This window comes from Coloeus monedula (assembly GCF_965178545.1).
Source record: "Coloeus monedula genome assembly, contig: HAP1_SCAFFOLD_92, whole genome shotgun sequence".
NCBI classification, from domain to species: Eukaryota; Metazoa; Chordata; class Aves; order Passeriformes; family Corvidae; genus Coloeus; species Coloeus monedula.
The window spans coordinates 409,947-436,880 of NW_028120809.1; the positions used below are offsets into that span (position 1 = coordinate 409,947).

The 26,934-nt window shown below is 47.0% G+C and overlaps 1 protein-coding gene across 1 annotated transcript in view; it reads left to right on the forward strand.

Moving 5' to 3' along the window:
• LOC309585658 (epidermal growth factor receptor kinase substrate 8-like protein 2) overlaps positions 1 to 26,934 on the forward strand; it is a gene marked incomplete at both ends in the record, with an annotated part of 196,613 nt that overhangs the window by 133,032 nt on the left and 36,647 nt on the right. Inside the window, 4 exons of the mRNA XM_082303577.1 lie at positions 6,747 to 6,809; positions 7,576 to 7,647; positions 9,903 to 9,953; positions 10,367 to 10,489. Coding sequence (XP_082159703.1) covers positions 6,747 to 6,809; positions 7,576 to 7,647; positions 9,903 to 9,953; positions 10,367 to 10,489 — 309 coding nt within the window. The remainder of the gene's footprint in view (positions 1 to 6,746; positions 6,810 to 7,575; positions 7,648 to 9,902; positions 9,954 to 10,366; positions 10,490 to 26,934) is intronic.

Genomic DNA, 26,934 nt, shown 5'->3' on the forward strand with positions numbered 1-26,934 from the left:
GCTAAGTAAATCCTGCTTTAAAAGCCAAACGTTGCCTTCAGTCCTGCTTATTCCTCTGTACTGTGTCACAATGCAGGATTCCTGGTCCTCTGACCAAGTCACCGCTGTCACAGTAAGCATGGCTTGCTCTGGGGAATGGCCACATTCCCACACGGGAATGATAGATGTTTGTGGATGTCACTGGTGACAATGTCCAAATCTGGGCTAGGGCATGCCCCCCAGCCAAGAAACTAGGGTGCACACTTTTGTAATATAAATGCATTCACTGAGAACACAGACTACACTTACTAAAATGTCCATGAAAAGCAGCCAAGTAAATCAAATCAATAGGGTTAAATTTGCAATTAGGATTCTCTCTTTCGGCAGGAAAATTTTAGGATAGCCACAAATTGAGAAAAATTTGCTTTTTTTTCTTCTTTTTCTCAGAAGGCAATCAACCTTCTGGTCTGGCTATTCTTTACTTCTCCCTATGAAGTAAAATCTAAAAAGACACACACACGATATTTATGGAAGGACCTCCCAATGAATTAGGAAAAATTATTACTCAGAAGATCAAACAGAAACAAGACTGTCTACACTGTATGAATTAAACATACATGAATTAGGACACTGAGCCTTCCATTCTTTAGTAACAGAACTGATGCTGTCCTGAAAATGACATTAATGAATTAGACTGGTATATGAAAACCTTCTGCATCTGCTCTAGAGGTTGGAATGAGGATGTTAAATGAGGCAGCAGACAACAAGGACGTGCTGCTTAGGGAAGCTGAATATCACTTCTGTGCTTGTGGAGTTCTGCAGTTTGGATGAAGGTCACAGGTTATCTCCAGCTACATGAAAATGAGTGATAAATACACACTGTTGGTCTTAGACTGAAAGCAGTACTGGGCAAAGAGAGTCAAAATATGGAATATTACTCAAAATCATCCCCTGGTTTTCTAAAGATCATAATCTTCTATTAGAAGACAGTTTGTTACCTTCTCCTAATATTAAAGCTGTAATAGTAAAAGCACCTCAATCTTGTAGAAGTATCTAAGATACACTGAATAAGTAAGGTATATGCAGTGAGAGCACCCTAAAAACATCACAAGAGGAGTGACAATTTCTGGGATAGTAATGACATGAACGAGTATCTAAACGTTAAGTCTGAGTGAATAAGAGAATTTTTCAACTAATGGATCAGGGAAAATGTGAAAGGATGAGATATGTGATTAAAGATCATAGTGTATTCGGTTAACACAGGTGGAAAATATATGACTTTGATGCTGTACTACAACATATTTTAATTGATTTGTGTGTAGTTTTAGTTTTATACATGCACAATTTTTTAGAACACATCTTTAGACTGGGACAAACAATAAAGGAAATCCATTGTATGACTTTACATTGATCCCAACATCACTCACTGGAATATCTTAACATTTCCTGCACAGATTCCCATTCGTTAAGATGACAACCTTGAGAAGAAGGAAACCTATAACTGCCATTCAGAGAAGGTCTAAAATTTCAATTGCTGTTTGAACACAAAGGAGCTTTGACATGCTGTGGTTTATTGAAGCACTCCTGCAGTTATAGACACATCTTTAACCACCCTACCCTCTCCCTCTTCCTCCATCCACCACTGATTGATGCAACTGGAAGCTTCAGTAACTGCAGAGCAAAGTCCCGCTTACTTCCAGCTCTCCTGCCCCAGCAAATGCTCAGCTCTTCTGGGAAGATGGAGCTATGCCATAAGCACATTGCACCTGAAAGGAGATGAAACCTTCCCTTCAAAGACACATGTGACCAGGTTTTTGGAACTGCCTGATGTGGCCAGTTCTCATCTGTTTTCCATAAAGAAGGAAAAGAGCCCTGTATTCTCCTCTTCATGAGAGTTCAAGTATGAATTCCAAAGAACAGAGATGCCAGGACTTGTCAGTGACATGACTAACAATTTTATGAGAACTGGCAAAACAGTTCATTTCTCCTACATCTTATTCTCAGAAACCTTGGAATTGTTTTGTCTGAAAGATTTGGGGGGAGGAAGGTGGACTTAATTCTCACAACTATATTAAATATTCAGTACATCTGATATTCTGTTGTCAACACGCAAAATATAGTTTAATTATGATAAGCCATACTGGAATCATTTACAATACATAAATGTGAAAAAACAGCATTAAATTATTTCTTGTTCCATGTGGAAAAATATACACCTTCCAACCCCCCAAGAAAGTAAGACAAGGCACAATAAATTCTGGTAATTCTCTTTCTTCTGACTTTTCAGTTCCATCACAGCTCTCAAAACTAAGATTTATGTGCTGTTTTGCATCTGTATCTGTTGTTGATTTTCCCCCCCTACAGGGATATAGGTGAATAAGTTTGGACAGGAAACGGTATCCCTCAAGCCAAACTGAAAGGTTTATAAAGTTGCTAAGAAAAGTTTGGGTCAGGGCCTAAATATCAATCATCTGCTCACTGTCTTTTTAAACGAGCTCAGGCATTTTCCCAACTGTTCCCAGCAGGTCTCTGCCACTATTTTAAACTAAGATTTCAGCCATTTTTTTTCCCCTGTGTTGACCTCACTAATTTTTCTTTCTCCCCCTCTTTACCTGCCAAAGGCATCCATCAGGATTTTGCCAAAGGCTATCTGCTTTTGAAGTTGAGAGGAATTCACTAATCGTGAGCGTCAAATCCACAGTAAATGCCATGGCCATATGGTATATGCTGCTTTTGGGAATTAGCTCAAAAGGCCTAGCTGTGAGAAGGCCGGCTGTATGTCAGGAGGGTTTTACTGCTAACTTTCATAACTCATGTCAGCTCTTTCAGTTTCTGTATGCATTGGCTTCAGGGAGTGCAACTGTTCCCTGAATTTATAAAAATGTTGTCAAGATCCCTTGATCTTGCTTCCTCTGTCTCTCTCGCACAAACACATCCAAACACATTTATATACACAGTGGAATAGCATGCACAGTGGCATGCAAATCTAGCAAAAGAGAAGCTTGTAAATAAATAGCATGTCATTCTGCTTACTCAATACATTTCTCTGGGTGTTAAACTCATGATAAACATATCATAAGCCCCGGTGAAGGCTCTACAGCCTGTCCCATCACACCATCCTGAGTGTAACTCTGCAATGCATAGGAAGACATAAGTTTGAAAAACAGAGCAGAAATAGCTCCCCTAAGGGCAAGGTGCTGACATAGCTGAAACATAACTAACTGGAGAGCATTTGTTTTCACTAAAGAAGGAAGTGTCAGTGACACATCTCTGTGCCTGTGGAGGTGTACTGTACATTCAAAGCAAAAAGAAATCCACCTTCTTTAAAAAATTGGCCATTAATACATAAATATGTCTGTGTTGAAATCCCTCAGACGGTACCATTCTTAACAAGAACTACACACAAGACTAAGAAATTCTGCAGAGAATCACGCTTTTGTGATCCAAAGAGGCAAGGAGAAAGAAAACCACATATGAAGAGTTTAACATACCCACTTAGTGATAGAAAAAGAATTATTACAAAAATAAATGTCAGTCCCCTTGAAACACTTGAGTCAGCGCTCTCAACTTTCTCTGATGCTGTAGGAAGGTGTGAATGTCCTCCATGTGTCACATCATCCGCACCAGCCACACAGGAATGTCTCCAATGCACCTCAGAGCCTTTCAAGGACCACTCCCCTCTAATTTATGTATAGTCTGTTAACATCCTCTTGGAGCAAACAGAAATAATACTTTTAAAAGACATTTATACTTCAGAAACATGTGCCCCGACACAACAAAAAACCCAGATTTTAATACTGCCCCGAGGCAGAATTCATCCATCTTTAAGGCTTCTATTATGTATTTCCTGGTTAGTAATACAAAAAGAACTGCTGGCAGTATCACATCGAAACCAAAGTGGCAGAATCAGAAAAACTACTGAAAAGTTTACCTTTATAGGAAAGCTTCAGTCTTGGGATATTTTGTTTTGACGTTCCAGTGACTGGAAGGAACAGCATCGCTAAAGACAGCAGGCTGCAGGCATGTGGCACTTGCAAAGCTCTCATTCTGCTCTCCTCTTCTGTATCTTCTTTTGTACTATGGTGAAATTTCTCCCCACTTTTCAAACAATCCAAGTTTTATCTGGAAGAAAAAAAGAAAACATCTGTAGATCTGCTTTACTGCATAAGCAACAATTCTGTAAGCAAGCCAGACCTATTTCTAAAGAGCACCTCAGTTAATTTCTTTGCTACGAAAGTATTTTTCCTCTAGTACAAGTAAATATGTTTTGTTTCTTTAATACTAAATTTACACATTTTGACATTGGAAAAATATGTAAACTTTTCAGACACCAATGTCTAGCCTAGCTAACGTTTAAGCACAAATTAAATTAATGCAGTATCCATAAAAAGAACATTTGACATTCAAAAGTGACCATGCAACTTGATAGTTAATACCAGTCCATTGGATATCTTACATGTTTTATAACTCTTTTTGTCTCAGCACAACAGCTATTGTGTGTTTATGCTGTGACTAGAATGAACTGTAATGTCTCAGATGCCATGGGGGTACAAGCTGAGTTAACAGTGAGTACTTACCCATCAAAAACTAAACTAAGAAAACTGGAAAGAGCAAGCAGTTGTGTTTAGTTTTAATAGAGAAAAAAGTCAAAGCGGATGATGGATTTAAAAGTGCTTTCAGTATGATATTTCCAGCAGAACAACTGCCTCAACTCATCCACCAAAATGTCCTATAAACTTTAATGAGTGTTTCAGGCTGGGGTCAATAGGCTGATATGGGATTTTGTTAGCACAGTGTGCAACTAAGCCAGCTTTGCAACACTTTTCACTTAGTAAGAATCATTCATATTCCATAAATCTTAAAAGTGTTTTACAACTGAAAGCAATTATCACTGCCCTTATTTTCCCTATGCAAAAACGGAACCATAAAGCTGCAGTGAACCTATTTCCTCAAGGTCACACAGCAAGCACAGTAGTTGAAAACAAAACAGCAACAGCAGTCCTGCTGTCCTTTGTACCCAGCTATCAAGGATCCCTTTTGCCCAATAACTCGACTTTTGCACATGAAATTATTTGAAATGGCATCTTGAGTTCTGAAGGCAAAACTTCATGGTTAATAAATCACAGAGATCAGAGTATGAAAATATTTGTGAGACCAGATCCTTCCCCCTGCAAGTGCCTGATGCTAGAGGTCAAGGGAGATGGCTGGTGAAATGACAAATGTCAGTGTTTGAGTAATGCTGTAAAACCAAGGAGTAAGGAAATGTTATGGTTAGTCAAGAGATTAATGGCTCATGATGTGCCATGAAAATTCTTTTCTGAAAGGTACTGGAGCTGCCTGATTAAAAGAGCAATCCTAGTGCCCACATCAGCCAGCACTTGCACAGACACCAAAGGAGAGGTTCCTTGCAAGTCCATGAGAGATGCAGCACAGCTTGTGGCCCCTGAGCCTTTCCACTGGTCTGTTATTTGAACTCCTGCAGCACTGGGTCTTGCAATTCTGTGAGCTACAGCAGCACCCAGAACCAATTCGGCACCTCCTGATACAGGCAGTTCATCCTTCCTGGCATGAAAGGATGGAAACAGAATCCCTTCCGTTCTCTCTGACACAGGAAATCTTTCTCAGATGAAACTTGGGCTTTCTGAGCCTCCAGACTTTCGCTCAATAGCAAAAGACAAGGAAGTGTGCAAGAAGAGCATGATGGTGAAAAAGAGGGAAACAATTCGTAAAATCCCCAAAGCATAATTCCTATTGCAGAACACTAAGCTTCTTCCTTCTCAGTCCCCTCTTCAACACTCATATGCAGTGTCTGAATGCACTACTCTTGGCCAAGTGTGAGTACATGTTCACGAAACGACATGGAGAGAAAACAGACAAACATGAAATGCCTGTTTCATCTTTCTCTTCCCTTTATTACAGTATCAGATCCTAAAGGAACACCCTTACTTCTTCTGTGCCAACACATCTATCTGAGGGTGGACCACGAAGGACTAAAGTGGATTAGACTATCCCAGGGTTAAATCGCCTTGAAGAAATTTATTTAGAGGTGAAAAAGGGGAAAAGAAGGAGAGGGGACGAGGGGGAAGAATATATGAAGATGAGACACCAGCCCTGTTCATCTTCAGCAGGATGATAGTGACAAACCATACTTCAAAAAGAAGCAATTAAGAGGGAGCCAGTCTCACTGCAAGTATGTTGAGAAGTCACGGCCTGAAGGTCTGGGCCTCAGCCAACAGGGAACTCACCAAAGGATATGGGGCTCATTTTCTTGAGGCAAATTACTGTGAAGAATCAGGACTAAATTTGACTAAAAAAACAGTTGCATCAATGCACTGTCATTTGCTGAATTGATTGAGAATCAGCACCAAACTCGGCCCTTCGGCCATAGCTCACAACCTCACTTTTTCATGTAGGCTTTTTTTGCTAATGGGAACCTTCCTTTTTTCTTGGTTGGGTTTTTTTTCCCCTTTCCCCTTTTATTTGAATAATGTCTGTGAAAAACCATTTGCTTTCACGAGGCGGTTAGTTTACACTGGAGGCAGCAGCTCTGTGAGCTCGAGCCAACCCTGTCCTGTCTTTAGATTCATTGCAATCTGGCCACATTGTCACATATATTTTTAGTTTATGATGATCCTCTAATACAATTCCAGCTTCCACACAGAGTCCTTCCAACAGTCTAGCTCAGGTTAATGAACTTCAGGCCACTTCTCTTCTGCAGGAATTTCGAGGCCCAGGGGGTGGCTGTGCCCAAGAGATTTGCCAAAATCCGCTACGATTTCACCGCGCGAAACGCCAATGAGCTCTCGGTGCTGAAGGATGAAATCCTGGAGGTACGTGACCGTTCCTGGAAAAGGTGTGTCCCCCAGGGGCAGGAGAGAGCTCGGGATAGCAACAAGCACCAACTCCATTTTCCCTGGTGGTATCTCAGCAGTGACACAAAGCTTTGCTCAAACCCAAAGCTGGAGCAGGCTGCCTGTGCTGTGTTGTGTCATTTCCTCAGCTCAAAGACATCGGTCCCATTTTAACCACAGTGAGGAGGGAGGACAACAACTCGCTCTAGAGCCCTGCTCATCCCCCGCTGGGTCGGTTCCTTATCACCACTTCCTCCTCCACGAGGATTTGTTTTCTCTGAAAAGCACCTTTCTCATAACCTTTCTCTTACTGCAGCACTGTTGGCAGCTGGACAAGGTGGGACGTGACTTGGGCTGACACTGATCTGTGACCTGAGGAAAAGGTTTCTCTGCAAAATGTGGCTTTTTATTTATTTAATTATTTATTTTAATGCAAAAAGACATCAGAAACTCAGTCATTAGGAAAAAAAGGTCTGGAGAAACAGGGACATTATGTAGGAACTATGAGTTCTTCAGCACGCAGAGGTGCTCTCCTGTTCATCCTTACGATACATTCTGATGCTTTCCAGGAAAAGTTTCAGTCCTGGATTGCATCTGAGAGCAACAGATCTGATTAGAGCTCCTGGCCTCAGTGATGTCCTTCTGGCAACTTCACCTTTTGGATGGTTCGGCCCCGCTATATCCTGGTTGTTTATGCCTGAAATCCCATTTTCCCACAGCAGATTTATTTTTGTCCCTCTCTCAGGTGTTGGAAGATAATAAGCAGTGGTGGAAGTTGCTCAACCGGAGTGGGCAGGCCGGTTATGTTCCGTACAATATCCTGGATGTGGTGAAACTGGAAGAGCTCAAACAGGTCTGTAGTCAGGTAATACCTGACTGGTATCAGCTGCAGGGCACAATCTGCCTCTGGGAATAATGTTGTCATTAGACCTCCCTGATTTCTTAGGATACTATGCACCAATCAGGACAGACCTTCAGAAGTAGACAAAGCCAGGAGATTCCTGAGTCTCCTATGATAAAATTCACATTTTGCTACGATCGTCTTCCCAAATAAGGCCTATCCTTCCTATTTGTGCACCAGCCTCCTGCTTTCCATATTTTTCCACATCAAGATTTTTCTTGGGGGTTAAATTAAAGATGGACACTTCCCTCAGCCAGTTCAGTTCAGCACCAGGAACACGTTACTGGAGTGGAGGCAGATGGAAACACCATCTAAGTGAGAATTAACTGAATACTGCAACTTGCACTGCAGAAATGTGGAGCTGGAGTGTTCTAAACACCCTAGGGAAGCATGGAATTGCTTCCCCATTTTGGTATTGCAGCGTTTGGGCAAAGCCTAAGGCGGCCCAGCAGGCTTCTGGATAAATCCCTGCTAGTTTAATCAAAACGTCAAAAAACTTTCCAGTCCGCTCCAGGCCCTTGGCAGTGGTCCCGCTTCACATCCCAGCTACGGAGCAGTGAGGCTCTGCCTTCCAATGAGATCGAACATGTTTGGCACAACTAGGAATTCCCTTGCGCAAACGTCAGACTTTGCTTTGGGTTCTTCATTCCCAGAAATTAACTTCTTCCATGCAGCTCCACCTGAGGTCTCCCCAGCCCCACATCAGCACAAGGAGAACACGGCAGTTTGTCCCTCCGTGGGTGTGAGGCAGAAAGCTTAAGAAAATTAAAAACGACCAAAAAAAATTCTTACTTTTCTTTCCCTTTCTAACCAGTCTAACCAGAGGTACAAAGGAGACCTGAGCCCCAGGGGCCATGGCCCATCCAGCCCAACCCACAAGCTGCCTGCCAGCTACGCCGGGGATAAGTGGGGCACTGAGATGTTGTCGCGCCACTCTGCACAGGACGCCAAAGAACGCACGTGTGTGTCCCACTCTGGGCTCCCCTGGGTTTGGGCGCTCGGGGGACCAGACCTGCCCAAGGGGCTCCCCTGCACCTTTTACTGATCACAGCAATGCAGCAGCACTGTGTCTGGAGGCCATTCCAGGCAGGACAAGAGCCAAGAGAGCAGCCCTGGGGCTTGTGACACCGCCGGGGCTCTCGGGCGGCCCGGGCCGAGCAGGGCAATAAGTGATCACCCCATGCCTCCTTCCTCCAGTTCTAACTTCCTCCTCCTCCTCCCAAGGAGAGAGTTTCCTTTCTCTTCCAAAATGTTTAAGTGTGTCTAAGGAACAGCTCAGGTCAATCCCTTTCTCTCACTTCCTTTTGCTCATCTCCCGGCACACACACAGTGCCCGCCTGGCCGCTTCCTTCATGTGGTTCCACAGAATTCCCGGCCAAACAGGAGATCCGCATCACTCCCTCACCCTGCACGTGCTGTGGGGCTCACAGAGCAGGAGAGAGATCAGGGGCCCTGCTCACCTCACCCCTTATCCCACCCTGTCCACTCCTGGAAGCAGGAGCCCTTCTGGGACGACAGGAAGCCCCACAATACAAGGACACAAATCTGTTCGTATCACTGAGTTATTCTCCACAGTCTTCAGGAGTTTCATGGGGAAAGTGATACTGGATGAAGAGTCACTGGAGTTTTCACAGAAGCACAGGATGCCCTGGGCTGGAAGGGACCTTCAAGCTCATCCCATCATGAGTGTGTTGCTCATTCCCAGTTTGTGCTTCCTGCCGCTTCTGTTCTGTTGCGGAGCAAAACCTGGAGCTCTGCGATCAGCAAATTAGTGACTAGAAGCAGCAGAGAGGACTGAAAAGGTCTCAATTCCAAACCTCCAATTGTAGATTCTCACAGAACTGTGCTTCCACATCAGGCAACAGCCAAGGGGTGATGGGAGCAAAATAAATGGCAACACAGGGGCACAGGAAAATGGGAATCACTTTTCTGGGCTGAATTTAAATAAGAATGTTGAGCCACATCCCCATTTGCCTTACAGTTTCCCCACAAACATTTAATGGCATTTTTGACTGAAGACTTGATTTCATTCCCTACTTGTTTCTACAGAACTTATTCACCAAACAGATGAGCTGAACGACGAGCTGCTAAAGAAGATCACAAACAATAAAATTCAGCCTCCCCACAGGAATTTCAAAGTGGAAAAGCCTCAGCAAGTTTTCGTGCCCCTCACCTTTGAATCCAGCACTGAAGAAGTCAAAGCCTGGCTGGAGGCCAAGTCATTCAGCAAAGAGTAAGATTTGCCCTATTGCCACGTGCAATGCTCGTCCTTCCCTGGAGAAGGAGCGGGGGAGGCCACCGGCACCATCTCACCTGGGACAAGCCACTTGGATTTACTTACAGAGCCTGTGTTGCAAATTAGATTTCAACCCTGTTCAATCCAGGCTCTATAACCAGAATGTTCAGAGCCCAAAGTCACTCCCTTTCTCTGGTATAAATATTTTCTTGGAGATAAACCGTTAACTAACTAAATCCAAGGCCTGAAATGCTACTGGAATTGCAGCTGCCACCTTGGAACAGCCCCAGGGCCCCGTGATATGGTCCCACTCCCATCTCCAACTCCTCACCTCTGGCACGAGGCCACGTGCAGCACAATCGTCACCTCCCTACTTTGTGTCTCCCCAGGACCGTGGAACACCTGGGCATCCTCACCGGAGCTCAGCTCTTCTCCCTCAACAGAGAGGAGCTGAAGAAGGTGTGCGGTGATGAGGGAAACAGAGTCTACAGCAAGATCACAGTGGAGAAAAACCAGCTGGAGGTAAGCATTTTTCTGGATAATTCCTGCTGGAATGGGGGCTGTACCAGCAGCGTCAGATAGCTCATTAAACAGGCATTTTAAAAAATACAATTGTGGGGAAAAAAAATGCAACCAAACCTACACCAGCAATAAAACACACGTAAAAATTCCGAAGTGTCTTTTGAGCAAATCTGTAAGATCCCCCTGTTTCCACTAATTAATCTGCTTTTTACTGATATCACTTATCTCTTTGAAACTAGCTCTACTTTTACAGCGTTAATTAAATACTGTCACTTAACTGCAGCTTGAAGTTCAAATCCAAACTGCCTGTTTTGTTTCCATTCCAGAAAAGCAGAGGGGAGTCGGAGCTCCAAGAAATCACGAAGCGCCGCCAGGAAAGGATTGATTCTGCAAATTAAAGTCTCTCTGCTTTATTTCAGCTCTTAGCCCTAAGTAGTGCAGAAAAAAAGGGAATGAAAGCAATGATTCCTGGCCCAGGCCAGATGCAGCAGAGCTCCCCTTGGGGTCCAGCTGCCATCAGAGTGACAATTCCTTGAACACTGTTGGGAAGGGTTGACAATAAGACCATGTCCCACTGGGAAAGGTGTTTTAATTTTGCATGAAGTATTTTTTTTATAACTATATATTTTATACTGAAATTTTCCGTGCATGCGATCAGAGCAGGATTCACACGGGGCTGGATGTACAAGGGCTGGCTTCAAGCAAAAAAAGACCCCCAAAGCTTTTCTCCGAGGGCTGTCCCCTGCTCCCCACTCTCCCCTGGCAGAGCAGGCGTGGCACACAGCACAAGAGAGGCCAGCCTCAAGGCTTGGAGCCTGGAGCAGAGGAATAAGGCTTTAGAACCCTGCAATGGTTTGGGTTTAAGGAAAGGACATTAAAGCTCATCCCATTCCACCCCCCTGCCATGGGCAGGAATGCCTGTCACAAGCCCAAGTTGTTCCAAATCCTGTCCAACCTGGCCTCGGACACTTCCAGGAATGGTGAGTCATGACCTCTCTGGGCAACCTAACCCTTTCTATTTCCATTTCCATTTCCTCCTCAGTGCAGGTGTCCCCTGCAGCCCACGAGGGCTGGTGACAACTGCCTGTCCTTGTCCTGTCCCCCTGTGCCCCCTCGTTGGACAAGGCTAGAATGGCAACACACATTCCCAAAGTCTGGCTGCTTCCTTAAATCCATGGACCAGCTAGTGCTATCTCTGAACAGCTGAAATGAGCTTTCAGTGCCTAGAAATGAGCAGGAATGACAAACAAAGGGATTTGAATCTGGAAATAGGTGAGTTCCACCCGCCCACCGCTGCTGATGCAGAGGCTGGGGCTCGGGGCAGCTGTGCAGCCCTTCCCTGGGGCACGGATCCTGCACTGGAATGTTGTGGTGGTGTTGCCAAACCGGGCCTCAAACCAGGAGAAGATAAGCCCTGACCGTTTGCTCCCGACCCAGGCACACCCACAGCCCTTCCCAGGGTGTTGGTCACTTGTCCCCATCTTCACATTTTCACTGCAAAAAGTCAGCTGAAATGATTCCCAAATAGCTGAAACCCCAAAGCACACTGGGAAAGGCAGGTTTAACACAAATTAAATGGCCACAAGAAAAAAACCCCTCTAATTTAGCACAGGGTGTTGCTCTTTACTTCCCGTTTTCCTTCATAAAGTTATGTGCATTTGTATATAGCAATCTGTAAATAGGGGTGAGGAAAATCCCTCTCCCTAGAAGCAGAATTAAGTGATTATGCTTCCAAAATTTACTCACCATTTCAAAACTCAAGCAAGCAGCGTAGTTCCTGTCCACAGCAAGTTTGGCACATTGCATTTCTAGCTCTGTTTGACTGACAGACCAATCTGATTGCAAAGCAGTGAAGCACACAGAGCTCCAGAGCTGCCCACAGCCCAGGGACAGCTGGGTTTTCTCTCTCAGCACATGCTGAGTCTTGGTCCAAATTTGTGCCTGTCATTGCACATTTAATGGAAAAAGCTTTAAAACAGCATCTGGGGAGCTCATGTCTAAAACTGAGAACACCAGTGCACCTTAGTTTTGGCTTCATTCTTAAGCGTCTCCAATGGATAATCTGTTTTCTTCATTTGAAACAGGACACTGCTCTCACCAGCAGAATTAGGGTGCAGGCAGGGGAGGATCCTGGGTTTAGTCACAGCCCTGCTAGGATCTGAGAAGGGCACTCACCTTGTCAGGGAGGGATGAAGAGGACAATCCTCCTGAGAAGCCCTGGCTCCGGATTAGGGTGGAGATGGGAGGCAGGATGGCAAGCACGGGAGGTGAAAAAGTTTCTAAAATGAAAATAAAAACGAATGTTGAGCTAGGAAACACACCATCTTCTAGTCCTGGGGTGTAGAGGAAAGCAAATCACAGGGAATTACGGTTATCTGGGATTTTAAGAGGAGTGTACATGACAGCTCTGTAAAGCCGGGAGCCACGGGAGCACTTCCTAAAACAAATAGCTCAGTAGACCTTATTGCAGAGGCCACTTTTACAAATTTCCACGCGACTGAGCTGTGCGTCTGTTCTGTTTGTACTGCCTGCAGACACTGCTATAAAGTACTGTACATTGATGTAACTGAGCGAAGGAGACAATGATATAACCATGCACTGTACAAGATTTATTAAAATAGTTAAGTTATAACTCCATCTCCGTCTCTTTCACTGGGTTTTCATAATGCTTTGTCACTGAGAGTCTCAGAAACTCAGCAGAATGTCTGAAACCACACATTTCCTTTTGGGTTTGGGGACTGACATTCAACAGGAAGGATGTTACGGCCTGGATAGCTGTGTCTTAAGAATAGGGGCAAAGCATGAGAAGGCTGCACAAAAGCACATTCTTGCCTCTCTGGAAGGGGAACGACTGTGGCAGCTGTCCCAAGTGGAACCATACAGAAAGAGGGAACAGCATAACCCCATGACTAGGAGCCTGTTACACGGATTCTCCAACATTTCCAGCCAAGAGCCATCCTGTTTCCAGAAGCAAAAGTTTGTCTTCTCTTTTCCTTAACAATTAAATTACCCAGCTGAAATAACTGGTAATTCCTTCTGTAGATGTTTTGGAGAGTACAATTTCCAAGTGGGCCCACACTAACAAGATCACCTCTTTTACAGCCTAAATAAAGTTCAGGCGAACCACGAGCCCAAAACACCTGCCTTACTGGGCCGAGGGCTCTCTCAGCGCCTGGAGCTGCACTCGATAAACCATTTCGAACCTTGCCACAACGGCGGGGAAGGGAGCCCAGAGCGCTCAGCTCCTGCAGCGGGGCACCACCGACGCGGCCCCGAGCCTTCCCTCACGGCCGCCTCCCTCAGGGGCTGCCCGCCGCCACCTTGCGGCACCGGCCGCGCCCGGGCCCCGCGCGGCCACGAGGGACGGGTGGCTCAGGGGCGGGTCGGGCGCCGTACCGGCCGCGGGGAAGACTGCCGGGGGTTCTGGCGACACGGAGACTCCGGGGACAGGAGGTTCCGGGCCCGAGAGATCTCGGGGCCAGGAGACTCCCCCGATACGCTCCGTCGGGGACGATGGCGGCGTCACGGTCGCCAAGGCGAACCCCCGCCCGGCCCTCACGAACCAGCCAATCAGAATCGCTCTCCCTCCCGCTGCCCCGCCTCGGCTCCTCCCGGCCTCGTCCGTCTCCTGTCCGCGCTCCTGATTGGCCGCTGCCGCCCAGCCAGGCTGGGATTGGCGGCGGGCGGCGGGAGCGCGCGGGCCGGTGCCCTTCGGGCACGTACCGTCCCTCCTGGGCGCGCGAGTCCCCCGGAGCCGCGGACGTGTCGCTGTCCCCCGTGAAGCGGCAGAAGGTGGAGTCGGCGCTGGACCAGCTCAAGCACCACACCACGGTGGTGGCCGACACCGGGGACTTCAACGGTGAGAAGCGGCATGAGGGGATCCTGTCTCCGCAGCTTCTGCTTAGCCCCCTCTCCCGCCCCTCTTCGCGGAGAGTGGGCGAGCCCGGCCGAAGGGGCGCGCGCTGCGGGGACCGACCCACCCTGGGGCCGGAGGGGGGGCGAGCGGGACGGCGCTGGGTCTCCATCCCAGGGCAGACCCCGCCGTGATTTCTCCCAGTTTGCCCTCGAGTGTGCCCTGACCACTCCGTCCAGCTCTGCGTGCTGTCAAGGAGAAGTGCCAGACTGAAGCCAGGCTCTGCTGTTCTAATTAATTTTGGGTTTTCTTCCAGTGGGCTGTCTAGATCTGGGACTTGTTTGGGGTTTTTCAGACTCACGCTTGGACGGGGCTTGGAGCAGCCTGGCCCAGTGGAAGCGAGTGGAACTGGATGAGCTTCAAGACTCCTTCCAACCCAAACCATTCCAGGATTCCATGATATGCTTAAAAACTGATTTGGGGTTGGAGAGAAAGAAGGGAAATGATGCTTTTTATTTGTTTCAGTTGAGCTGCACACTGATCTTTTCCCTTTTTGCATTTCCAGGATGCAGAAAGTGAGAAGGAACTTGAGGAGATGTGCTCCGTCCAAGAGAAATCATTTTGAAAAAACTCATCTCACTGGATACTGCAGCAACAGTAAAATCCCAAATGGATTTCATGATCCTGACAATTCTGAGTGCACTTCAGGGATAAGGCACAAGATCTTACAGAAAAACAGATGCAGCAGCACACATCCAGGAAAACATCTTGGAATTAATGGCATAAAATCGTGGTTTATTTTCCTGCATCTGTTTGATTTTAGGATCCCTAAAAATGTTACATTCCTAGCATCAGTGGTCAGGGGGTAATTTAGAGGTAGTTGGTGATAAATATTTTTGGTTATATGTAGGGCAGATATTGATGCCTTACATAACTCTGTAATATAAATATGTATTATATATTAGGGCATATAGCTACCTATTTATATATAACCTATTTTTTATGTGTGCACAGATATAGTTTATATCAGACACTGTGCCTGTCTGAAGGCCTTGCTACTGAGCTCCCAACTCATTCCTGAGGAAAACATCAGGCAAAAGTTGTTAGGTTTAACTGGTTCCTCTTTTCCTTAATAATTATTTTACTCAGTTGGAATAACTGAGAACAGCTGTTAGAGATGTGCAGTTCCCAGTGGGACCAAGGCACTTTTTTGCACAACGCAGAGTGGCGTTTAAGGTATTCAGTAGTCAGAGAAGTGAGGATTAGGATTTTGAATGCTCTTGGGCAACAAGGCTGGCCAGAGATCCCTCCTAACTCACTGTGGGACAGCAAAAACCCCACAGCCAAGGGTAACCAGGGATTGTGGGGATGGAGAATTTAATGGCATCAGGTGGCAGCAGTGCCAGTTCAACTGATAAAAAAGTAAATCCACGCCTGCTCTAGAGGAGTATTGTTCCTGGACGTGTGTAAATACAGGGACACCTCTTTACTCTCAACTGAGGGAGGTTTGTGGTTGTGGTGCCAGTTTACCCTTGAGAGTTCCAGGCTTTATTTCAGCTCCCCTGGCCGGGCCTGATGTGCAGCAGTGGTGCGAGGGCCGGAGCCGTTCGCTGGCTCTGGGAACGCAGATGCCATCATGGCCCAGTGGGGGGGGGGAGCTTAGGCTGTGGTGGCAACCTCAGAAAGGGATCAGATGGCTCCTGGAACTGCCCAGAGTGCAGGAAGGGAGGGGGAACTGAACTGCTCCCACAGACCCCTGCTGGGCTATGGATCTGGGCCAGGCCCATCAGAAAAGTGGCAGCATCAGTGGCACCTCAGTTGTTACTGTCCTTGGAGCTCTCAGGATCAGGATGAAACCATGTTCATGCACTACTGGGAAAGCAGGGAGCAGGATCAGTGCTCTAACTCTCTACACTCTCTCTCCAGGAGTGCCTTGGGTCATGGCAATTTCATGTGTGGAATAGTTTCCTGTGTCTGCCTGGGCAGCTGCAGTTATTGCACAGGCATTCAGGGCTGACAGTTCCCTGCAGGGAGAGCTCAGCACATGTGCCCAGAGGCAATCCCAGCATCTGCAAGAAAGAAAAAAGCAGCAAAAGGTGATTGCTTCTCTTTCAAAGTTATTTCAAGTGCTCACCCCCAAACCAACCTTTGCTCTTGATTCTGGCCGGGTGCATGGTGAGCGCTGGGCACAGGTCATGTCATCCATGCTGGTGTGAGTGATGCTTTCTGGGGGAAAGCAGCTGATCTCCAAAGTTCCCTTCCTGCCCTGTGCCTGATCTGCACAGGAGAAAACCTCTTCCAGGAAGGGATTGTGCTTCCTCTAATCCCATTTGCCCAGTCTGTTCCATGGGGATATTGCCAGCCTGGGGCAGCAGAGGCACACGCAGCTCTCAGCACTCCCTGCTCCAAGCACAGCTCGGGGCTCCTTTGCACACTGCCTCTGCCGTGGGGTTTTCTCCAGGAGAAGCCAAGGAATTGCTCATGGAAGGGTGCAGATTAAGTTATCCCAAAGGGAAGCAAAGAATAAATATCTCATTTTTCCATCAAAATGCTCATGCTCTTTCCTACAGATTATTTCAAGTTTTTCCCACAAGCTTTGCCCTACCCATCATCCCATTTTTACCCCCAAAAGTAATTTTCTCTGTCCTCCAGAATGTCTCAGTGTCTATCCCCAAAATTTTCACTGTGTCTCTGCAAGTGACTACCTCAGTTTACCTCATGCTGTTCATTCTCTTCCCTGGGGATTGCTTCAGATTTTCCCTCCAAGCTGTCCCTGTCTGTGCACTTCTGATTTCTTCTTTTTTACAAGAAAGTATTCATTCACTACTCTGGAGATTAGCTCCAGTTTTACCCCCCCAAAATTGCCCTAACATTCACTAGTCAGTGCCTGATTTTTACCTCACTATGTTCATTCTCTCCCCCTAGAGATAACCTCAGGTTTTACCCCCAGTATTTTCCCTACCTGCCCACTAACTATTTACTCTTTTTGACCTATAAATATTCTCTTTCTATCCTGGAGATTTCATCAAGTTTTACCCTGAAATATTTCACTATCTTTCCAGTACTGTCTCACTTTACCTCAGGATGTATGCTCTCCCTGCCACACATCACCCCAGCTTTCACCTCCAAAATTATTGCTACTTGTCCACTACTTATTACCTGATATTCACCTCAGTATGTCCATTCTCTGCCCAACAGGTCATTTTAATTTCTACCCCCCAAAACTTGTCCAACCTGTCACCTAGTGACTGCCTCAGTTTACCTCAAAAATGTTGTCTCCCCTAGAGATTACCTCAGACTTGACCCCCACATTTTTTCCCTGTCTGCAAGTTACTACCTCCATTTAACTTCAGTATGTTCATTCTCTGCACTACAGACTCAAGTTTACTCTCAATCTCCCTGCCTCTCCAACACTGATTACTTCCTTTTTACCTCAAAAGATTCATTTATTTTCTACCATGGAGGTTACATCAAGTTTCACCCCCAGAATTTACTAATACTTCCACAACTGATTCACTCAGTTTACCTCAACAAGTGTTCATTCCCTCACCTAGAGGTGACCTTGTATTTTACCCCCAAAGGTTTCCCTACCTGTGCACAACTGATTGCTATAGTTTACTTCAAAATCTTCATGCTCTCCATTACAGGTCACCTCAAGTTCACTTCAAAAGTTTTCCCTACCATTTCCATTAGTGATTATCTCAATTTTTACCTCCAATAAGTCATTCTCTACCTACAGACACTGGATAGTAAATCATACAAAGATCTAAAACACTGCACAAGAAACAGCAGAAAGTTTTCCATAAATAACACAAGTTCCTTTTTTCCCCTCCTCCGCCTAGGACTGCTACCAGGAGACAGGAGAGCTGCTATCAACACTCAAACCTCCCAAGCGTTGTTATTGCTCAGAGAGCTGCGCTGGCACTGAGCTACTCCCATGCGCCTGCAGGGCTCTGGGGAGGGGGAAGACGACCTCCCACTCCTGCCTGGAGAAATTTCAATGCCCTAAAAAGTCATTTCCCTTCTCTCTCTCTGAGCCACGGCCAAAGCAGCTGTGTAGAACAACATGGACTACTCATGGAAGGGATGATTCAGTTGTGGGAAAAACGCTAAAGAAGGCCTATCACCCCAAATTTCAGGGTGAAAACACACTGCTTGTTAACAGGAGCACACAAACTCATTTAAACCAGAGAGCAAACTGCACACCAGGAAAAGAGCTGAAAGATAGGCCCTGCCTTGATTGATAATTCCAAAGGAAATTCCCCACAGATCATAGGCAATTACCTATAATTTTACCTCCCTAATCACTGGATTTCTGACTTGGGTTGCTGTGGAAGTGTTTCACAGATGCCTTGAGGGGTCAGGGGCTTGGCTGGATTCTTTGTGGTTAGTCCTGACAGGCCCAGGCCAAACCCACCCACCTGCATTGCTGCTCCACCCCAAATTTGCATGAAATACTGAGAACAGGTTATAAATACTCCCCCCTTCTCTGTCCTTCCTGACACATCCATGGAGCAAATGTACTCTATCCATTGTTCCCAAGAGCACCTCTCCAGCCCAAATCCCAGTTTTCACCAGCACAAACCAAACAGACCTAAGACAATTATTCCATCAGTGCCTGCAATTCTGAGCTCCCTGTTCCCTGCCACTCACACAGCAATCTCACCTCAGCCCAGAGACTCCCTGTCCCCAAAGGGAAACACAACCTGATAGGGCACAGCTCTGGCACCACATTTCCCCTTGTTCCTGGAAAGCCCAAGTAAATCCAGTCCCTCAGACCTTGCATCCCTGAACACCAGGAGAGCTGGAGTTTTACCCAGATCCCAGTGCCCTGCACGGCTGCGCTGACACGAGCACAGGCCGATCGCTCTGCCCAGCACCATCCCTCATTTTCTTCCCATTGCTCCCCAAGTGTCCCCAAACCACCCCAGCGTGTCTGTGCCGGGGCCAGGGCCCGCCCCAAGGCCAACCAGAGGCTGTCACCCAGCCCTGCACCAGCTCCCACCCCTGGGAGAGCTGGGAATGCACTGAGAGCTCGGCTCCCCAGTCCTCAGACACACAAATAATGCCCAACCTGCCCCTCTGGGCACAGCCAAACACCACAACTCCATCATCCCCAAGGAACTCTGGCAGTCGCCTCTTCACCTCTGCCCTTGTCCAAAGGACACAGGTAGGACTGGGCTGTCAGAAATGGTATTCCCTAGGCAGTTCATCCCAGCACAAAGGAGAAGAGGAACCCTGTGTCCCTCTGACTGACCCCACAGCATGGGCAGGACCAGCTGGGTTCTTCGTATTCTAAATTTTAAAATGAACTGAAGAACCTGAAAGGCAAAAAACAACACACATATAAGGTTAGAGCCAGTCAACACACACAGACAGACACACTCTCAGACACCCCTTCTTCAGCTTACACGCTGACTGCAGCCCTTACTAGAAACACTCCCCCCAAAAGAAGATGCTTTAACATCTTCTTCCATCTGCTGCTCCTTGATGTGGAACAGTAGATCCTGGGAAAATTGGTAGCATCAGTGACCATAGGGATCAAAATTTGCCTTAGGGACCTGCAAGACAGCATGAGGCAGTCTGCAAGTAGCTGACAGCTAGGAGTTATCCCCACACCAGGCCCATAAACTTTCTACCCAAAAGCCCATAGACAGGAGAGGAGAGTTCTAAAACTGTTCAAACTAGCCAGGACTGAATGTGCCAGGGCAGGGCAGCTCCAAGCATAAGTGGCACATGGATACACAGTGCATCAAATATAAGCAAAGATGACATGAAGACTTGAGATAACGCTTCAGAAGATAAATTTTTGAGACCAGGATGCTTTGAGGCGACAGAAGCTACAAAACTACTGCAGTGAGGAGGGTCTAGTATACTTCATACAGAAGTCCAAGGGAACGGCACATGAAAAAAAAGATACTACCAAAACTGAGAAGGAAGATGGATAGGAACACCTTGTGTACTTCTTCTGGTCTCAAAAAGCAAAACCATAAAGACGCCAGAATAGGCCCGATCCAGGAAAGTATGCAAGTGCTCCTGCTGCCAATATGGCCCATAACGATGCCTGTAAAGCACTGAGACATCACAAAGCCCTATGACACTGAAGACAACGGACACAGACCACATAACAGACACAAACTGAAACTGCCCAGCAGTTTTACCTGATGGACCCAAGATTGCTAGTGCAAGATAAGCCAGAGGCCGATGACGCCGAAGGAAAGAAGGCTCTACGGCAGTAGTACGTGACAGTGAAAGGTAAACTCCTTATGAGAAGTTAGTGCCAAAGCTGGTAAGAGGATGCTCAAGAAGTGCAGTAGGCCTAGAGAAGGAGGCAACCACTGCCAGCTGATACAAAGGGATCCCTAGAGAAGGATTCTGCCGCCAAAGGCAGAAGTGACATCACAAAACATGACCGACCCACAAATGGCCAAGATGCAAGATGTCCACGTGCTTGCTATGCTCAAAAGTGCTCAAAAGCGTGGCTACACTGAAGAGTAGGCAAAATTTAGACCGTGGCAATCGTGCCAGACCCGAAGGCAGGCTCCTCGGGTGAAAAGATGGACAATGACATCGAGACTCAAAATCCAATGATGCAAAGCTCACGAGAACATGGAGATGGGTTGGAACTGCCCGGCCCGGCAAAGGCTCGAGTGACGCTGAAGAGAAACCCTCTCTCCCTTAACCTCCAAGGGGCCTGGCCCACTACAGCCCTCTCCTCTCAGCTAACTTCAAATTGCCTCCTGTGATTCCAAAGGTTTTTGCCTTCTCCCAACCAACAGTCCCCACACTTAGCTCTCTGAAGACCAGCAGACGAAACCCATCCTTGACAGAAAAGAACGCTTCAGCACTGTGGATGTCAATACATGGCCCACAGCCCACTTGGGTGGCTGCAAAAGATGGAGAATAATGACAAAATTCAGACTGTGATGACACATCCCAGAAGTGACCCCTTGCACAATGCCTCTCTCCCTCATAACTGCTGAGGCTCATCGCTCACCGGCCGTTTCCAAACTTAGACTCTGCACCTACTTGTGGTACCTAAGACAACAAAACAGAAACTGCGACTATTGCCCTCCAGAAGAATAAATGCACGGGCTGGGCTCCTTCTGCACCACTGGCCCAGGCTCACCTCAAATCTCCATCCGACTCCGGAGGTGGCCCGGACGATACCCGCAAAGCGAAAAGGGACACGCTTCGCATGCTGCCACGTACCTCTCACCTATCAGTCGCCCCACCTAAATGCCAACTCACCTGCTCGCCTCTGTCCCTTGGCATGCCCAGGGCAGCAGCAGCACCTGCAGAGAAGCAAAGCAATAAAACATGCTGAGAGACTGAAACCACAGCCTCCCCGCTCCAACTCAAGTACACCACACCTACAGCTTAAGCTTGCACCCACCTGGCCTCCAGCATCCCAGGGCCAGGACACCTTCCCAGTGGACCACCTAAAATGCACAAACAAAAACGGATGCTTAGAGCTGCACCAGAAACTGATACCCAAGCAGTAACAACTCATTCTGGCCACCAGTCACCGCTCACCTTGCTCCATCGACCTCAACCACTGATCTTCAGCATTACTTCCTACAAATAAAGATGAAGAACAAAGCTGTAACACAGTCACCATTTACACTTGCCCTGCAAAGACAAACGGTGACTGACCTTCCTGTGGGAACCACCTCACCTGGTATGGGGCACTCTGCCACAGATTCAATCCATCTGCATCTGAAAGAAAGTTATGACAAAAGTCAAAGTACTGCATCATAACTTAGCAGCTCCAGACACTTTGTGTTAATCTAGAAATACCATCTTGAGTCCAACTAATCCCTACATTACAAATGTCAAGTCCCTAGGACTTATCCTATTACACCTACACCCAGACTATGTAGCAGGGCAAAGCAGCCCCAGGCCAAACACACAGACACCTGTGACACAGGAGATGACAAACAAGGGGATGCAACAAGGAGAGGAAAGTCTCAGCAAGAAGAATTACCAATGACATGACCTAGATGAGGCTCAAAGAACTCTGGCAGGAAAAGACCTTAACAGAAGGACTTATGCCAAGCACTGCAAAGATGGATGCCTGAGAATCGTACGGTTGGAATCCTCTACCTATCCTCGCATTCTCCCAAGTCCTAATCTGTTATAAGGGATCGTTGCGGTGCACAGCTGTCAATACAGCTCAGAACAAGACTGTAAAAGGTGTCTGACTCAATAGTGCTAAAGAGAGATGCGATTCCGATGCATGTCCGAGCCTGCAAGTCAAAGGTTCAAGGGTACCAGCGTCGGGCCAAGGAACGCAAAGGAGCTGCTGAGGATGATGCCCAGCATTTCTGATAAGCCCCTCAAAGGGGTAAGGCAAAAGACATGTGACACAAGATGCCCACAATAGAGACACAGAACACACAATAGACAAGTGACACAACACGCACCGGGACTGCTCTGCCCTGCACACCTCAGCATTGCGATCAACAGCGAGACTTTGCCTTTACGTGGCCTAAGGGCCCCTCTCGTGGACATCCCCATCTCCAAAGCTAATTCAAAGATCCCTCCCACCAAGTCCTGACCCAGCACCCCACTCTCATCCCCCTCCCTGAGGTGTAGCCCTCGACTTAGCTCTCAGATATCCAGGGATGCAAATCCTCATCAGGTGCAAAACAAGGCCACCTCATCATCTGGGAAGTTCCTGCCCTCAGATGGCTGTTCTCTCTCAGTCTACTACAATAAAGAAAACCCAACATCAGTGCCTGAACTCAGCAGCACATCAGCCAAAACCCAACAATTCCACTACTCACCGGCTCCTGAGAACGCCCCGGTCCTTGGCTCACACGCTGGGGCCGCACTCCGAGGCCGACGTCGCAGGGTATCCCTGGGTTAAGGGGAGACAAGGTGATGTGGCATTACTGAAACTTGAGGAGACCCTCGCTCCTCCCTCCCTCCCCGACTCTCCACAACTCCTCAGCCATTGCCAAAGGCTGCCCAGATGGCACCTTCAAACAGAAAAGGTACAGGCTTCATCGCAGAGCCCTGTAATACTTCTGGAAGGCTCACAGGGACAGGCAGCTCAAGGGTGATAAACTGGCTCCATCAGCTGGTCCATGAGGGGGTTCAGCCCCTGTAGGCATAATACAAGTGGGCCACCTAAAACACACAAATGGATGCTCAGACAATGCATGCTTTGAGCTGCCCCAGAATTTGGCACCCGAGCAATAACTGGTTGTGTCCACTGGTCACTGCTTACCTCACTCACTTGACCTTGACTGCTGATATCCAGGTTTACTTCCTAAAAACAAAGACAAAGAACAGCCCTGCAACATAACCAAAATGAAACACCACCCCTGAAAAGCTGAATGATGACCAACCTTCCCAGGGGAGAAGGGGCAAAACAAAATGGAAAGGCACATGCCCATGTAGTGTCCAAAAGGGTTGCATTGCCGAGATAGGTTCCACCTGAAAGTGCTTGACTGTGACCTCTTTCTGCAAGGGTGTCTGTCACGTTGGAGTAGTGATTTCAATGCTGCAGACCACCTGTAAAACACAAAAAAAAAAAATTAAAGGCTACTTATAGTTTCATCACTAATACAACAACTCCAGTAGCATCCAGTTCTGTGCTGGAATCAATACTCATCCAGCTCATGGTCCCCCCGGTGCCAATACCCTGCTGTGCCAAGTGCTTTGCATCTTCAAAATGAAAATCCCAACAGTGAGGTAAACATAGAGCCCAAAGTCAGGCCGTAGCTTGGACTTCAGGCACTGACCCACCTCGCTGCTGTGCTCCTCTGGTCTCCTCCATTCATATCAGGTTTACATGCTCTCCCTCTGCAAAAGAATTATTTGTCAAAGTTACCCAGACAGACAGGGAAAGCTTAGCCTTTCCCAAGTTCTCATTCCTCAAAGCAAACTGCCTAGGATCCCACAACAGTGAGCCTTAGGACAAACTACTATGAAACTGCAAGACACCACTGCACCACTCCCACATCTCCACTGAACACCACACAGACTGGCCACAGTCACTCCATCCGAGGCGTGGCTCAGGTGGCTGAGCAAAGCAAAAGGCTCCCTGTAAAGTCTCCTTTCTTCTCCACCTAACCCCCCCCCCAAGACTACTCTACAGAGCAGAGCAATTCCAGGCTAGACACAAACTCAAACAACACATTATACTACAAGCAGTGTGACATGAGGATGATAAAAAAAAGCTCTCGGCAAGAAGAACAATGGCAAGGACAGGGACGACGCCAAAAGAGACAACTGATGGTATGGCAATGGTGGATGAAAGAGGCTCTAAGGAGCAGAAGAAAAGACTGGAACAGTGACCTGTTCTAAGAACTGTCAGTCACAATGATCAAGATGGCTGTGAGAGACAAGGCCACATTTAGAATGCTCCCGATATCCTGACAATCTTACAAGCCCCAGGACATTACAGCTCACGGCTGGAAAGGATGGATGGCAGTACAGCTGGGAACAAGGCCTCCAAAGAGATCCGACTCAATGCTTTCAAGATGTGATTCCAAGATGTGGCCAAGCCCACTGGTAAAAGAACAAGTGATATTGGCATCCTACCGAGAAGTACAAAAGTTCAAGAAGCTAGAGATGATGGCCAATGCTTATGATGAGCCCCTTAAGGGTAAAAGGCAGAGAGATCTGATCCAAGGGAAGCCAAAGACACAGAACACACACCGGACAAGACAACACACACTGGAACTGCTCTGCGCTGCACACCCTACAGTTGCAGTCAAAAGTAGGGCTACTCCCTTTAGCTTACCTAAGAAGGCCCTTGGAGAGCATCCCTTTCCCCTACACTACTTTTTAAATCTCTCCCAGCAATTTCCAACCCACTATCCTGCTATCATCCCTTCTCCAGGCCCCAGCCCCCAACTTAGCTTTCAGATGACCGGTGATGTGAAGCCACACTGGATGCAAAGGAGTCCACCTCAGCCATCTCCAAAGGCACTGGGATCACCAGGTTGGCCTCTTAGTCAGCTATGACAAAGAAAACCAAAATCAATGCACCAGCGTAGTGGCATACAAGCCCAATCCCAACAAGTCAGCTACTAACTGGGACCCTGCTCCCGCTCCCACTCATACTTACAGTCCTTAACTTACCTATCAGAAGCCTCCATCTCCGATGTCATCTCTGACCCAGGGTAGCTCCCTCTTGCAGCACAATGAACCTGCTGAAACATTTGGAGTGTAATACTGACACAATCTGGAATTTCAGGAAATTGCAGTGCTTCTAAGAAAAACAAGGCAAAGAAAAAAAAAATACAAAAAGCACCAAGCACCTTAACAACCTTGAACACTCGATGCAAAAATCATGAACTATGCACTCAATGCTATCTTCTTCACAGTGTCTTCAAAGCCTCTATTGCTTTAGAGGCCAAAAGCACCTGCTGAAAGAAAGCTGAGAAAACCTGAATGACCCCCCCCCCCCTTTCATGGAAATAAAAAGACACCCTCACCCCCACTAACCCCACAGAAAGAATGGGCCTCTTTTTACCCAGGGCTGGGGTTAATATACCCCTGGCCGGGCCCGCCTCTCGTTCCCACAATGCCCGGGAAAAGGGAGGAGGCAATTTTACCAGAAGGGATAAAAGCACTGGGAGGAGCTGCAGCTGTTTGGCTGCTCTGCCTTAAATTCCAGGTGACTAAAGGGCTCTGTAGATGCCTTCTGTTTTACTACAGCTGCATCCACTGAAAGGGTAAAAAAGCTTCTTGTTTTGGCAGCGTAGACACATGAGTTGCATGATTCCTTGTTAAGTTCTGTAATTGTTCATTGGTGGTTATTGAGTCACAGGACTACGGAGGGTGGAGAAGAATAGTAATAATATACATGGTGTAACTCCTGTTGGGGTCTCTAATTAGGGATGTATTCATTATAAATAAAACTGAAAAAATAATGGGCTCTCTGGCAGCAGGAAGGTTTTGTGAGTGCTGGGCTCACTCCCTTGTGAGAGATTAGGTGCCAGTACCCAGCTAGAAGTGCCCTGAAGTACAGATTTAAATTCTTAAAATGCTGAAAAAGGGGGGGCTTCCTTCAATTGAACCCCTTAAAATGAGAGACTAGGGAGTGTTTGTCTCTACTTAAATAGATGCCATAGCAATAAATGGGTTCTCTCCTCTGAATCCCCTAAAATACTGGAAAAAGAGGGGTTTTCCTTACTTCAGGTCTCTCCAGTGATGGAAAAAGGGGGATTTCTCCCTCAATTCACACCCTTATAAAGGAGGGACAACCGGGCTTTCCCCTCAATTTAAACCTTGGGATGATGAAAATGGGGGAGTTATGCTCAATTCCAATCAATAAAATAGCATTGTCAAGGTTTTCCCCTTCTATTTAAACTGGAGAATAATGGAAAATGGGGATTCCCTGTCAAGTGATACCCCTAAGAGCATGGAAAAGGCAGGGTTTCCTTCAACTGATGCCCTTAAAATTGCAGAGGAAGGGGATTCCCCCTCAATTTAAACACAGACAATTATGGAAAAGGAAGTTTTTTCCCTCCGTTTAAATCCCTTTTCTCCTCATAACCCCCCTTTTTTGGGGGGGGGCACTGGGGAAGGGCTGCCAAGATGAAAGGGGAAAGTGGAATGTTTCCCTGGGACC